Source organism: Aphis gossypii, chromosome 3, assembly GCF_020184175.1.
Source record: "Aphis gossypii isolate Hap1 chromosome 3, ASM2018417v2, whole genome shotgun sequence".
Taxonomy (NCBI): Eukaryota; Metazoa; Arthropoda; class Insecta; order Hemiptera; family Aphididae; genus Aphis; species Aphis gossypii.
Genome location: NC_065532.1, coordinates 47,959,614 through 47,976,079, shown reverse-complemented (window position 1 = coordinate 47,976,079; position 16,466 = coordinate 47,959,614). Strand labels below are relative to the sequence as shown.

General features: G+C 26.8%; 3 protein-coding genes and 1 long non-coding RNA gene across 5 annotated transcripts; 2 read left to right on the top strand and 2 right to left on the bottom strand.

Moving 5' to 3' along the window:
- The first annotated feature begins 2,021 nt into the window (after positions 1 to 2,021).
- LOC114120899 (MICOS complex subunit MIC10-like) lies at positions 2,022 to 3,710 on the top strand. Its single transcript, XM_027982983.1, has 3 exons — positions 2,022 to 2,315; positions 3,171 to 3,218; positions 3,438 to 3,710. The coding sequence occupies exons 1-3, from the start codon at positions 2,240 to 2,242 to the stop codon at positions 3,533 to 3,535; spliced, it is 222 nt and encodes a 73-aa protein (XP_027838784.1). The 5' UTR covers positions 2,022 to 2,239; the 3' UTR covers positions 3,536 to 3,710.
- On the bottom strand, positions 3,700 to 9,902 carry LOC114120898 (aprataxin). Its single transcript, XM_027982982.2, has 3 exons — positions 9,299 to 9,902; positions 5,507 to 5,640; positions 3,700 to 3,961 (listed from the first exon to the last, which is right to left on the bottom strand). The coding sequence occupies exons 1-3, from the start codon at positions 9,550 to 9,552 to the stop codon at positions 3,798 to 3,800; spliced, it is 552 nt and encodes a 183-aa protein (XP_027838783.1). The 5' UTR covers positions 9,553 to 9,902; the 3' UTR covers positions 3,700 to 3,797.
- A 112-nt stretch (positions 9,903 to 10,014) lies between these two features.
- LOC114120896 (BSD domain-containing protein 1-like) lies at positions 10,015 to 12,804 on the top strand. Of its 2 annotated transcripts, none has more exons than XM_027982981.2 (8): positions 10,015 to 10,540; positions 11,091 to 11,202; positions 11,290 to 11,406; positions 11,474 to 11,626; positions 11,695 to 12,019; positions 12,095 to 12,205; positions 12,282 to 12,399; positions 12,535 to 12,804. In XM_027982981.2, the coding sequence occupies exons 1-7, from the start codon at positions 10,530 to 10,532 to the stop codon at positions 12,371 to 12,373; spliced, it is 921 nt and encodes a 306-aa protein (XP_027838782.1). In that variant the 5' UTR covers positions 10,015 to 10,529; the 3' UTR covers positions 12,374 to 12,399; positions 12,535 to 12,804. The 2 variants fall into 2 exon arrangements, with proteins under 2 accessions (XP_027838782.1, XP_027838781.1); XM_027982980.2 differs by having other exon boundaries at positions 10,019 to 10,540; positions 12,282 to 12,362.
- Positions 12,644 to 15,650, bottom strand: LOC126550934 (uncharacterized). Its single transcript, XR_007604979.1, has 2 exons — positions 15,439 to 15,650; positions 12,644 to 13,872 (listed from the first exon to the last, which is right to left on the bottom strand). It is a non-coding gene; the product is annotated as an uncharacterized LOC126550934 (long non-coding RNA).
- Between the last annotated feature and the right edge of the window lie 816 nt (positions 15,651 to 16,466).

Genomic DNA, 16,466 nt, shown 5'->3' with positions numbered 1-16,466 from the left:
AGCAAGTTATGCAAATATAATATACTATAGCGTGAAATACCTACGGCACGTCGGCACTTAGATATATATAATAGCATAGCCCATGTGTGACAGTAATACCCATTGTGTGATTATGTCATATTTCCGAATTTAATAACTAGGGAACAGATTTATTTGTAAATGCACATTTTTATTAGAACAAGATATTTAAGATATCCCGATTTAAATCATACTTATTAAAATTACACCAATTTTTTTTTACATGTTTCGCACTAATTTATAAATAGGTATTTTTAAACATATTTTATCATTTCGTCATTCATACGTTTTCAAATTTCAAGCCATGTTTCAGTGAACGAAACCATCAATTTATCGGTATATTGATCTTGATTATATTCAAGAAATTATTTTAAAATCAAATCCAAAATTTTTTATGACAATTGGAAAAGTTCAAAATACCTACTACGCAAAATGAAACATTGAAAAGTAATTTTCTTTTCATTTCAATAAATTTAAGTTTTATTGCACTTATAATTACAAAATTGGAAACAAAAATTATGTTCTTTAATGATAGTACGAGAAAGTATAGGTAAATTGTCGGATCAGGAATCAGCAATAGAAAATATAAAACTCGTTAGTGGACAAATAGAGATGTTGTAAATTCTTAAAATAAATTTTACAATTTGCGTTACTACAGAAAAAAATATCCAGGCTATACCTAACCTATGCATTTATGTGCTTGAAATATGTTCCAATTGGCAAATACACAAGATGATGTGGAACGATCATTCAGCCATTTAAAAAATATAATAATTATCCAATGCAAAACATCGTTTTAATATTTTTATAATTATACTATTTATACTTCATGTATTTGTTCTACAAATGTATTGTAGTTATACAGAAATACAATTTTTTCCCATTTATATTATAAATTATATTTAACGTAGGGGGCGCGCACAACACGGGAAATTATCGCTGAGGAACAGTAATCTCTAAGAAAATATTTAGTAGGAGTATTATTATCTTAGGAAAGTATTGTACCTACAAAGTTTTATATTTTCATTGCCTACATATTATAAATCCGTTTCCTAGTAATAGTTAATAGCCTAATTAATATCTAAATCACTCGACTACTCGAGTCTCCATGTTGTCGCAGACTGAGACTAGGTATATCAATGTTGAATGTGTTCCGAGGGGAAGTGATCGGCCGACGTCATACCAAAGTATACCTAAAACGATGAAGAAATAAAGAGGGGGCTTAACTTTTTTACTTTTCAAGTTATGGGCAATTTAACTTTTTTTTAAAAAAAACAATCCTACCACATATTTTTGTATGTTTCTCCAAAAGTTTTCAACATTTTAACATTTTTGTAAAATTATTTTAAAGCTATTTAGTTACCCTATCAACCAACATACTCAATTAAACCAGAAATCATGCAATTTTTAATAATTAATTGAAAAAAAGGAAACATTTTTCATCAAAAGTTAGAATTTTTAAAAATAAATCTCATATAACCTAGGTACTTAAAATAATTCAATATTCCGGCCTTGGTATTATAGGACTCAATGAAGCATTAGCTCACTAGAGGCGATATAAATAAATAGAATGAATAAAATAATAAATTTTAAAAGATTAGCCATTAATTAACGACTGATATTCGATTCTAAGAAAACTAAGGGAAGTGACAAATTAGATTACCATATTAAGACGATTCCGAACGCAAATCCGATCTGTCAGCTTAAACATTTCCAAAGATATTTTATTACAAACATACATTGTAATTATTTTTGAGGTATTGAGGTAGATTGAGCTATTTTTTTCTAAAAACATTGCATATAATATTTAAAAATAGTATACATTTTCTAATTTAATTTTACAATAATTTATTATAAATCGACTATTTATAATTTATATTTTTAGCTGTTAAAAATCAATACCCACGTATCGTCCAGTGCAGCCACGAAATAATAATTATTGTGCAACCGATTTGACACCAGTCCAAATTATCATCAGACGTGCGATGTACTGTGATATCAGCACGGAGCTCAGTGCAGCAATTATTATTGCACATTTTAAAACCATTTTATCATTTTTATTATCGTCGGGGTTCGGCTGTTATTATTGTAAGTGTAGGTCGCGGGTACTTACTACTTACTACTGTGTAGCACACTAACTCTAATACTCGGAAATTTCGAATTTTGGATCCGACCGCTTGTGCCGGTTTATTATTATTTTCTCAACGGCACGAACGTGAAAATGAGTAAGGTGTACAAAGAAGACGAGATCAGCGTCCGAGTAGATCGGTGCCTGTATGATTCAGCTATTAAATTCGGTAAGTAAAAAATGATAAATCGACCTCTGTGAGAATATGTTTAAAAAATTGTTTTTATGTTTGTCTTTTGGCTCTTGTAGCACGTAATGGCCATTTTAACATATTAATCATTCTCCTTATTGTTACAACCGTGTTCGTACAGCATTTAACATCAATGAAATTACAGTTCTAAAAGCCTTACTTAAAAAACAAATTATGTAATTTATTAAATCCAGGAGCAATTCCTGATTTTGGTCGGGGTGGGGCTAAGTTATAATATTCATAGTAATATCATATTTGTATATTTTATATTATTATAATAAATTTATTTATACTTTATGGATACTACCTAACTATACACTTGTCATATCTACAATACTCAATAACGTAATATGCTTTTATTTTTCAAATTGGTCTTAATTATAAATATTTTTGAAGTGTTGTCTTGAGAAAGAGGTTTGACCCTTGATCCCCTGATTAAATGTATCTGTACACGTTTATAATTATTAAGACTTAATACTAAGTACTTAAAAAATTCAAACACAAATTCCAATTTTGACTACTAACATTTTATTTGACTTTACTATGATGATATTTCATAATTATTAGTTTTTTCACCAATCCCCATCTTATACTATCATAGTTAAAGCATTATAATTATTTATCAGGGTAAATACAATAGATTGATTAGTTATCTCTTTTTCTATTTTTATAAATTGTCCAATTCTACTTAATTAATTTTATTCAATATTGACTAGTAAGGTATTATTTTAAATTTTAGATAAATACATGAAGCTGAAATTATTATAATATGTGTAGTGTATATTGTTGAAAAATATATTTAACTAATAGCATTATGGTTTTTAATCGTTCTAGGTGGCGGTTTGACTGTAGGCGTTGTCGCATCCCTGTTGTTCTTCAAACGTAAGTTGATTATGCAACATTTTTAATAAAATAACTTATATGTGTACTTAAATACTTAAAACACCACTGGATAATTAATATTAATAATTTATTAGAAGTAAGTAAAGAAATGTAATTTTTTTTTTCATAGTTGCAAATTATTACTAACATAACCTTATTAAAAAACATAACAATTTTTAATACAGTTGTTTTTAATAAATTATTGTTTGTTATATCTAGGTAGGAAGTGGCCAATGATTATGGGCTCTGGTTTTGGATTGGGCTTAGCATATGAAAACTGCGAAAAAGACCTAAAAGAATATTTTACGAGTACATAATACACTATAATGTTATTTGAGCTTTGGCAATACCATACTAGCCTTACTCTAGAGTCAAACAATGTGTTGTTCATACAGTTTATTTTCTTTTATGTTAATTGTATTAATGTTATTAGTATTTCTTGTTTCAATTTTTTAAATAAGAAAATATATAAATAATAATGTCGGATCCAAACGTTTGCGTTTATTTGTATATGTCAAAATTAAAAGTGTTTTACATTAATATAAATTATACATCAATACTTAAATTAAAAGCAAAATATTAATTATTTGGTGGCAAATTATGAAACAACTTTAAATGGAATTTTAAAACTTTAATATCATTAACAAAGTAATCACATTTATTACAATGGAGCGGTTGATGCAAAAATTTCTTGTTGGGCGGCAATACTATACGTCCCATTGTTTGTAATTCAGAAATTATTTCTGAAAGCACATTAAAAATTAATTCAACAAAAATCTTAATCATATACAAGAATATCAAGGGGTGGGAAATAACTAAAATATACCAAACAGTGTACATGATATACCTATTAAAAAGTCAGTGACTTAATAATTTATAAATAATATAGTAGTTGATTATAACTGTCTATAATACAAATATTAGTAATACCAGTAAGTTGAAATATATTTTAAAGTTATCAGTAGAGTATTGTATAATAACCATAAGGAATGAATAGTAAAAAGTTTTTCCATGTATACTTTTTTTGTAATTTCAACAATTAATACATTAATTAAAATACAGATTATCAATACTTGTTTTTTATTTTTTGTGAAATATATGAAATTAATTTCAACACAACAAATATGTGCTGAAATTAAATTATATATCATTTAGTATAAACTAAAAATAATCATCATAAACTATTGGCAAATGGATTTTCACATCCAAATATTGAGTTTAGGATATTTTAGTACTAACAAATATTAAAATAAGTCATTTAATCTCAGAGAACTATTGGCCATTGGATGTTTGAATATTAATTTTTGTTCTAAAAATAATATAGTTTGAAAATCGATCCAATTAAAAAAAATTTATAATTTTAAAAAAATCATTAAGATTTAACAATTTACAAATAATTGAAAGGCAAGTATCTCATACCTTATAAATTTATATTTAAGAGGACGCCACACCCGTATGTGTTGTTTTCGTCTTACAATTTCACAACAAACCAAATTTATGCTCAACAAATCACGTGTAGCTCATTAGTTTATGTAAAAGTTAGAGTGAATTTTCCTTTTATAAAACTTGATGGTAAGAAAATTATCTGTGTAAGTATATGATGGTTTTTTTATGATAATTTAATGTTAAGTGAGTAATGAGCATTTTTAATGTACGCTATATTACATACGCAGAACTTGCAAAAAATTGAACTAACAGAGCTAAACATGATCTGCTGAGCGCAAATTTGCTATTGTGTATTTTTAAGACGGAGACAACACATGCGGGTATAGCATATGGCATCCTCTTAATATTTATGTAAATTCATCAATTATGTTCTTTAAAAAAAAAATATGGTAAAAAATATTTGCACTGTTATTATAATTAAATGTTGGTCATACAGACTGTATTTTCTTTTCTTAAATATCAGTTGTTATAGGGTTATTTAATATTTAATTTTTTTTTTTAATAATAGGTAATAATTATTATTAAAAATAGTCTTTCTGTGCATTGCACATCTGTAAATATTCAATAAATAAATATTTTTTAAACAAGAATTCCTAATTCTTAAAATATTGTATAATTCATATATTTTCAATTAAATTTTATTGAATTTATTTCCAAAGTCTAATAATCCACTAAGGTAAAAGATCTTTTCTTAATATTAACATGGAGACAAAATGTTTATAAATTCAAATTTGTTTTTCCAAAATTCCAAACTGATTTTTTTTACTGTACCTATTTGTACCAAAGTAAAAATATTTTGATGATATATTAATAAATTAATGTTTTACTTAATTAATCCTTACTGTGTGTAGGTATGAAAAATTCTGTATTAAATGAATTCCATTGGTGATTAAATTTCATGTCTGAGCCACAAAAGTCTTTACTCAATACATGCAGATGCAATCTATTCATAGATGTAAAAGCATGGTATCCAACTCTGTAAAATTAAAAACAATATTAACATTATTATACACCAGCCAGGGGATAACTAAAATCCAATTTAAAAGAACAATATGTACATTAAAAATTACAATTGCATTGTATGATATTAGAAAATTTTCCTCCAACAAAAATAAAAAAATATGCATATAATTTTTTTTTATTATTTGTAATTAAGAAATCAACTAAGGGAAACTGTTACACATGTTTGATGTTACCTACCACTGTAACATTTTTGGATAAAAATATGAAATGTTTTTAAAACTTATCAAGCATGATGGTTGTTAATATTACTGTAAATAAGTATCAAAATATAAAAAAACTGTAAAAGTTATTTAAACAAATTACATATATTTTAATTAGTGTTTAAAACGTGTTAATTTTAATTTTAAATTAAAAGTAAGTAATTATATATACGTCACGATAAAAGTACGAATATCGATAAAAACCTAGGATACACAAAATAGGTCTAACCCCGAATAATTTTTTTAATTCGGACTCTTATAAACGAGATTTGTTATTTCTTCGAATTATTTACAACCAGCGTTGGTAAAAGTCCAAAATTTTTACTAATTACGTGATATTTATTCCTTTGTCTTAAACTGGTAAATAATAATAATAATTATTGTAATATTAGCTAAGTACTACGTAGTACCATTGATTATAGAATAGTATATTCTATAATCAATGGTAGTACCTACTAGTACCTATATTAGATAGTTACACACATTTATATTATTATTACAAATTATTTACTACGATCGACATACGGAATTTTTAGGAACTAAGGTAACTTTATGTGGTAAATTATTATTTATTAATATTATAAATCCGGAAAATAAGATAATAAGTCCGCGTGCGAGAAGCTATAATCGGGAACTTCATGCTAGTGACCTCGTGTTAAATAATAATTATTATTATTTTTATATAAGCACAATTATTAAAGTAAAAAAAAGAATATCACATAATTGGTAATGATTTCGGAGTTCTACCAATGCTGGTTAGTTATCCTAAAATTTACCGAATCTCGTTTCTAAAAGTCCGAACTACAAAAATCATACGGGGTTTGAGTGTTAGATCGAACTATTTTGTATATTCTAGGTTTTACCGGTATTCGTACTTTTACGGTAACACATACACTACCCCTCTCAGAGTTAAATGTCGACAAAATTAGGTATGTGTTTTCATTTTTTAGAGTAAAAATATTTTGAATGAGAAAAAAGGATCCTTTGGTGACTTTTCTGATAGAAAAACGAATCTAATTGGTATAATTGTAAAATTGTTGGTTTCTTACTTAATAATTTTGAAAAACATAAAACAGTTAAAGTAACAAAAATGTGTACACAAAATAAGTTTTTGATAAAATTGATTATTTTGTTATAAATATAATCAATAAAGGAATAGATACTCAATACAAGATTCGTTAGGTATAAGTTATTATAACTAAAAACTAGCAGAATTCCACATTTTTTTAAAGATTGAAATTGAAATTATGAAGTTGGATATTCAACGTAAAATAAAGTGAAATCAAACGATTTTTTTTTTTAATCTAATTACTGTAGATGTTTAAGTGTTCACCAAATGTATCATTTTCAAAATATTTCGATTCCGAGTTATTTATAAACAATTGCTATCTCAAATTGAATATTATAGGCAGAGCAATGAATACATTGATTTTACAATAATTTATGTAGTTTTTATTTTTAATCAGTACTTTTAATTATCATCTAGTAAAAATTCTTAAGAATTACCACGTTAGGCCGTTAGGGGTTATTTTTGGTAGCAAATTGGATCTAGTTGATACTTTGTGCCACTGGTCTCCGCAAAAAATAAACTTTTCGTAATCTGTTAGTTAAAAATTATTGAATTTTAAAGTTTGAGAACCCTTATGTTAAGATTTAATAATTTATTTATAAGTAACTATATATAATACCTTTATGGCTTTATATCTAACACACTAATTTTATAATACCTACTACTATTTAAATCATTACGTACGTATTTTTTTAAGTTATCATACAACTACAATAATATTATAAATCAATACTACAGTTCCGATAAATCGAACAAACTTCAGTATGACATCAAAGACTAAATAATATAATATTATATTAAATATTTTTACGTAAAGACGCATGGATTTAAAAACCAACTATTTAAGATATATATTTAAAAATAAACCACAATGAACGTAAGTGTAAGAACAGTATAAGATAAAATTAATAGAATTAATAAGTACTAAGATAAAATTATATTTTTTAACTTATTTTGTCGGTTGAAAAAAATCATGCGTAATGATTTAAATAGCTGTAGGTGTACAATTATTATTTAACCGTATAGTGTGTACCTACATAGTATATACACATTATAAATACTAATGTTTAATATTATCAAATCTTTAAGGGTTCCCTAACTTTAAAATTCTATAATTTATAATTGGCGGAAAAGGGATTCCGTTTTTTCTAATTTGGCGGAAAATAGAAAGTTCATTGTTATTGAAAACTGGCGATATCCCTTCACTAAAAGGAGTTAAACAGTAAAATGAATAACTGTAAGTACTTCGACGTTTTTATAAAATTTTTACTTTATCATTTTCTATAAATGGCGTATGATTTTCAAATATTATTTTGTTCTTATTGAGTTTATTATAGGTAAGTACCTATAAACATTTTCGATTTTTTTCTTTTTAAGACAAAATATTATTCATCGGGTCAAAATTTAAAAAATTTAATATAAGATTTCACATAAGTTTTTTTTGTATTTATATAATAATTAAAAATACATAGGCATAATTTTATTTTAAACACATTTAAAGTTTAAATAATAACAAAATTACGAAAATGTATAGCCAAAGAATGAAAATATAATAGTGTTAAAAATCAAAATCTAAAAAAATGAACTAACACAATTTTTTATACATATTTATAATTCAAATTTGGATGAAAAAGAGATATATTTACATAATTATTAAGTTATTACTTATTTGTTACTATCATCAATCTTTTTATTTTAAAAGTACCCATTAAATATTTATTTCAATTAAAAAAAAAAAAAATTAATGAATGATATGTCATTAGAAATTGTTAATTATTATTTTGTATAATATTTTATTATAAATAAATAATACTAGTAAGTAATAAGAAATAAGAATGTACATATTAAGGTCTTTACCTAAAATATTGTTTATAAATATAATTATATTTATCTCTGAAATTAAGGCTATATAGCAAAAACAATAAAATTATAGTAGTTAGAAACCTATGGTTAAATGTTAGTTGAAAATTTGAAATAATGAAAAAAAATTTTAATGACATCAAGTTAAGGAGTCCAGAAAGAAAGGCATTATTAGGTACACTTAAAGAAAATGAAGAGATAAATAAGCAAGACCAAATTCAAATTTCAAGTATTGTATTGTTATTACAATATGAACTAAAAGGTGGCATAAAATAAGTTGGTCTTAAGTACATGATATACCTGACTTATAGTTAGTTATATCATAGTGAAATTGTTATAAATGTTTAAATCTTATTAATGATGTTTACATAAAACATTTTTTTAGATTAATTTTAAGTTCATTATATTGCTGTGCAATGAATAAGAAATACAATTTAATCAAGTTTTTGAATTTCATATCACCTGAGTAGGCAGACCCTTACTGTAAATCTTGTGCCATCAGTCCAGTCTTGTACATCACATACTCCAGACCTTTGAATTCCATGTAAATGAGCTTAGGTATGTGGTCCTTTTTGAGAGATCGAACGTCCAGCAAGTCTTCCTTTGGCATAACTAAATAGTGATGTTTAGACTTCGGGAACTGGTCAGCAATGATCACTACGAAATCGTCAGAATAGAGAACGTTCGACGGGTCATTCATGGCCAGGATCAGGTTGTTCCGTGCTTCATTGAACATGATGGCGAAAAAGAATTAAAAACAAAATATGGACGTAAACGATGGCCTTCGTCGAGGGCCGCGGCACGTGGTGGACGACAACAATGCGGATTTACCGACTGACCAACCTATCAATTTGTTTTAAGGGACTTACAAGTTACTGACGGTCTATTGAACTTTTTTTTTTTTATTAAAATTCGTCGGACGTCGTTGGCCTCAACTCAACCGCCACGGTCAGTCCATACCTCCGTGAACGGAATACATAAAAAAAATGTTAATATTGTCATGATTTCAAGCGAGTAGTATAAAACTATTTTCCATGTGTAGGACGTCGGTGTGGTTTGCCGTAACGGTGGCTGAAATGCTGAATGGACTTTGTGGACTGAATGTAGGCGGCGAAAATGTGTGACGATTACCGTGAACACGGTAACAATAATGTTATCATTGAACGAATTCGACTAAATAATGATAACGTATTTTATTCTGCGTAGATTGTGTAAAGGGGACTAGGTGTCTGGGTGATTACTCTTATACAACTTACTGTGAACTGTCTACTCTACTGCAGCAACTATAGAGTATAGACCTTAACAGTCTATAGTATTATAACAAGTCACAAGATCTCCGTCGTTGTTGTCTACTCTCCATAGTCCATCTGACGTTTTGGTCTGTGAACTCGTCATTACTGAATATATTTTCGATACTATCGATTGCAGTAGATTTTCGACTTACCAAATAAGCACTGAAAAATATTTTCCGAGTATAACCGCTTACACCGCGGGCTACGATCTCGTGCCATCAAGCTTGACTAGACTCTGCAGCTATTCCGCGCTGTAGCGCATTTCACTGGAAGATGCCGTTTGGCTGTCTGGTGATTTAGCCTCAGCTTGCTTGAATATATACCCGCGGCTACCCACTTCTCAAGGTGCCAAGAAGTTGGAGAGACTGTACTTCAGGCACCTTTTGTGGAAGACAAGTGAGACAGCGGAGTTAATTGCACCATGGCCGACAAGTGAGTAACCAGTCATGGTAGAGGTCTTAGTAGTTACAGTTACGTCTGTTATACATTGTCGGCAGACTATGATTAAAGAACCTAAGTTAGTTTGTTGTTGTACAGAACTACAGATATGAATATCTATCTATTTTCAAAGGATATTATATTGATTATGTACATTGCAAGCCCTTCCAACTATATTATACAAGTAAACAAATGTGAAAGTGGACGTTGAAAACGTTTTGAAAAAAAACCATTCTCGTGGGATAAGCTCAAATATATTATGATATTATTTATTTATGAAAAAACTATATAAAACTTAAGGTTAATAATTACAGCCATTGAATAAAGAGTCAATTAAATTTAAACTCATTTTTTCTTACTAACATGTTCAACCTTATTTTCTTTTATTGGGTAAACATTTATTGAATTTTATAATTCTCTATTATGTGTTTTGAAATAACCATTTTTAATAATTAAATATAAAATTAAATAATATTATATATATTGTATAATATCCTATTATATTGAAACATAGTTTAACTATTATTGCTATTATTCATTATAGGCAACCTGATGATGTTGAAAATGTTAATGAAGAAGCCGCAGTATGTGCAGAACCAAAGGGAAATGAAGGTGGTGGATGGTGGGATTCATTATACTCTGCAGCTAAGTCTAAAGTAAATTTTTATGTTTCTCTCACTATTTAATAATTCCATTTATAAATAAATATATTTTTATTTTATAAAATGATTATCCCATTTTAGTCTGCTGAAGTGTTGGAATCGGTTAAACGTGATCTCGGTGAACTAACAACAATAGTCACCACTGAAACCAGCAATATTGTTTTAAATACTACCAATGTTGTGAAAGATACATTACAAGTATACACACTTATTAAAATTGTACTAAGCTTAAAGTTTTTGCTATATTTTTATAATCATGTTTTAGTTGGAAAATCCAGAATCTACTGCCAACACTATGAAAAAATCAGTAAGTTTGTTTCTTGACCAAATGTCAAGTGCATTAAACCCTTTGCCTGATGATGAAGATGAAGCAATAATGATTGTTGGCTCTGACACGGTTACTTTGTCTAGGCTTCAAGTAATTAATATAATTTGTGTAAATTTAATTTTATGTCATCTATGAAATTTTATTTTGGTAATTTATAGGCACAAATATATACACTGGCAAATGATCCAAATACATTTTTAATGGAAATTGATGATCAACTTGATAAAAGATATAAAGCTTGGTTGGATTGGGTTAAAAGTGGTGATAGTAGTTTGTTATCTAATGATAAACTCAACAAGATATTAAATGAGTGCACTCCATTACGTGAAAACTATCAGAAATTTGTGCCAGATTCTGTTTCTCATGCTGACTTTTGGTATCGATTTTTGTTTCGAAAGGCATTGTTAGAAGATGAAGATGCAAAACAACAGAGGCGATCAGAAAAGGAAAATCGAGAAGCTGAAAGAATAGATTTCAATAAAGGTAGGTTATTCTTTATTCAATTATATGTCATGTTTCATGGAGAGTATATTTACAATGGTAAATTTCAATTTACAGAGTTAACTCCATTGTCTGATATAGAACTGTCTGAAAAAGAACAAGAGGAGATATTGACATCATATGATCAGGAACGAAGAGTATCATCAAAATCTAATAGCCCCATAGAAGGTATAGTGTATAATGTAGTATTTGTTATGGTTTTTGTAACAAAAAAGTTATTTTTTTTTCTTATTAAATTTGGCAGAAATTAAGAAGGATTCAAAATCAAAACAGGAAGATATTCCATCAAATGCTTCTTCAGTTACCACTTCGAGTTTGGACAAAGGTAATTGTTGAGTATGAAGGTGTTACTAAAGTTTAAGGTGGGCAACTATCAAAACGTCACACATTTTTTTCTAACAATAAAAGATTGACTAAAATACTAAATAAGGCTTTGGATGCAAAGAGTTTTTCAGTAACATTAAGTTAATTTATTGGTGTTTTTGTTTTTTGTTCAGACGAATGGGTCAAGGATTTTGATATGGAAGACATTGAACCGCCCACTACCACCAAATGAGTTGAACTCTAATAACGTTTAGTTTTTCATGCCTGTCTTTGTTGACTATTGGGATATACATCTTGATCATAATATAATAAACATTATTTTTTTTCTACATACATATATTTCTATTTATAAATATTATTATATTTTTAAGTTATTTTTATTGTTAAACACATTTTTGTTTTGTGTCAAAAATAAAAAAGAACACTATCAATGTTGTATAATATATTGCTCATTAAAATTATTATTTTGACCTTGTAGATACATAATGAACATAAAAAAAAAAAATGATGAAAAAACGACTATAATTTATAAATTGATAACAAATTGGGATATGAAAAAATAATACCATAATATTTTATTCATAGGAAAACTTCAACAATTTTATTAAATAAATATTATTTTACAAAAGAAAAGGAGAGTTATTGTGGACAACATAACAAATTGTTTTTAGAAAAACTTAACAAGATTAAACTGTATTATTATTCATGGAATAGTTCGTATTTTGCTTATGTAATGTTTTTAAAATATGTAATTCTAATATGATTAGTTAGATTTATTCATCCAGTGATGACATGTAGATAGTGTTAAAGTTATTTTACTATAAAACACCAGTAATTTTTAGATAGTAAAAATTTTAAATTTGATGTACTACTAAATTGGGTTCAATTTATTTTTGTTTAACATTATTTGGAGTAAAAAATTTCAATGATTAAACAGTTTTTATTACTTTCCAATTATGATTTATACATATTATTTTATTAAATGAAAATTTAAATTTCTAACAAGTTATGAACATTTTTTATTAATTGATAGCTTCAAAATTTGTTTTATTCTTTGTAAATAATTAGTTACATTTGAAAATATTTGTTTGTAAATAGTAAGCAACAGTAGCACACAAAAGATTCTTTTATTTGTAGGATGTAAGCCGTATGCTTATTTAATGTAGCTCGTATTAGTAGTATTCATAATAATTTATATTCCAATATCTTTGGGTATGATTCTGAACAAAGCAATGAATGTATAATATATTAAATTTAAAACAAATAATGAAATAACTATTTGTTTTTGTGTCACCGTTAGATTAGATTAGGTTATTTTTAATAAAGTATTATCATATTAATAATTAATACGTACCTAATAATATATAACCATTGCAATTATCATGTATAATTAAAAATACTCTTTTTCATTTTTTAGACTAATGTCTTCATCTGGCATAATTTTGATATTCTGATAAAATGTCAATCATCAATAAGACCAACTTAATTTAGACTGTTCTTACAATGCAATCCTATTAAACATCATTAACCCATTTAGGTTATTATAGCTATGAATAAATAATTATTACAATTTATAATTGTATATTTTAGTATAATATATATATTAGTGAATAAATTAAGATAATTTAATGTTTATTATTTCATAATCAGCATTGAGCATATTATGAACATTAAGTATTATTATTATTTGATATTAGTCGTCAAAACATTTGAATGCCAAACTACAAGAAAAGCATGTATTTTCTGCGTTATAAAAATAATCATCTATAAGTTAATATTTCCTTGAAATGTAAAAATGTATAAAGAAAAATATATAAGTGAATCAATCTCATAACTCCCCTCATTGGTATAAAATCGAAGACTATGAAATTCCTAATTGATTATTTCCTTTGGACTTGAAGACCATCATTTGTTATAAATTATAACCAAAAATCAAAAAAAAAATTATATGTTAGCATAATTTATTTTAGATATATATGACTAAATTTAATAAAGTTATAAAAACAAATTATCATTTATAAATTATAACCCAACCAATAAGTATATTGTGGTTGCAGTCACACCGTATTGATAATCATTGTGTTAACTAACTACTCATCAGTATTGAATAAGATTAGTTAGTGGAAACAAAGCAATTTGTACACAATTATAAATTCAAATCAAATTATGTAATTTTATAATTAAATTCTAGCTAAGAGATGGACATATTAGGTTTTTTTTTTAATAATTTTTATCTCAGTGTAGGGAGGCTTTTTCCGTTTTTTTCATTTATACGTTTAATTAAAATAATTACAACTCTTATTTTTTACGTCATAATAACCGTTATCTATTATTGAAGTTATTGTAGTCTAAAGTCTCCCATATTTGGAAATTTGAAATCAAGTCATGTTCCACCGTGGATTGCATTCTAAACACAAATGTCCTTAAATTATCTATCCATAACGCCGTCTAATTATTTTTCTGAAAATAAGTTTCGGGAAAAGTTATTTTATATTATAATATACGATTTATCGGTTAGCGAACGTGTAAACATATTAATTTCAAAGCAATAGTAATAATGTAAAAACTCGTGGGAGTCGAGTAAGTCGACTAATTAATTTCTCTTCAAACATATAAAAACAAATTATGCTTTATTATTTTTAATGTTTTTATATACCTAGATATAAGAACAACTTAATCATGTGTTAAATTTTCAAGAATTTTGAACTAGTAAATAATTTTCTTATCAGAATTGTATGAGTCAAACCACTAAGCTAAATTAAGGTGAGAATTGGTCGGCGGGAATGCCGTGAAACGAAAGAAAGTCAACGGACAGTGCTACAACGCACCGCGGCGATCCTGATACTTTTCGTTGTTTTCGAGCATATTCGTCGGTCGTGTCTGAAGAATTTGAATATAGCATCATTGAAAAGGCAGATGAAAATGCTTGGTGAATTTTCTATGAAATGTAATGTGTATAACCATCATAGTTAGTGGGGTATTTAGGATTTTTTCAAAAAAGGGGGGGCGAGATAAATGTTGTCAAACATATCATTTAGGTACCTGTTGTGAGAGGTCCGGGTTATGAATATACTTACCTGTCATCACAATGACAGTTTTTCAAAACTGTTTGAGAATTGATGTTATTTGCAGAAATTGATTAGTACTTAGTAGGTACACACTTCTATTATATTTATAATTATTTTGTTTAAGCAACCATCATGATAAAATCGTGTAGCAGATATATTTGATTTTGAACAGTCGAACACAATCATAAGTCAATGACATCCGTATCATTAGTGTAAGTGTATGGCTATAATGAGAACCGAGTGGTGATGAGTTATAAATGTTATGACATATAAAATTAAGTAATATTATGTAATTCTAAATGATAAATATAACTTGTATTTAAATGTTTTAGTTTGATTGTTATTTGCGTTCTTAATGGAATTATTTAGAACGTCAAACGAAAATATATATTCGTAACATGTATATAGTTAATATTTATTTTATTTGTATTAGTTTATAACCTATAATAATCTATAATACGTTGTGCTCTAAAATAATATAAAACAATATTATACCGATCAGTAACAAAAAAAGAAGACCAATCGAATTTATCACTCATATATCCTCCGCTCACCGCCAGAAAATACGACACGACCACTATCAGCTGTATGGCGGTATGATAGTCCTTGATATTTGTTTTAATAAATTCCCGTTGATGTTGTGTACTTGTGTCACGCGGTGTAACTGAGCAACTATTATAACTATTTGTTTTCACATTACAAGTCTTAAATTTAATTTTTAGTCTCATTTTATAAAACTTGGATATAAACCGGCAATGAATTTATTAAACAATATTAATTATAAACTGCTAGTTCAAAAAAAAAAAAAAGAGGGAAATAACTTGTTTGAAAACAATAATATTATGATAATCTGCTGCATGATTATGCGATTTATGAAATTATATTTTTAGGTTATTTTTTTCAGATAATATGATAAATAACGTTCATTACAACACGCAAACGTATTACGTAACGTAGTACGTACTATACAACAGGAAAAATGTGAAATAAATGTACTTTTATAGTTGTTAATTGTTATAAATATATATATATATATA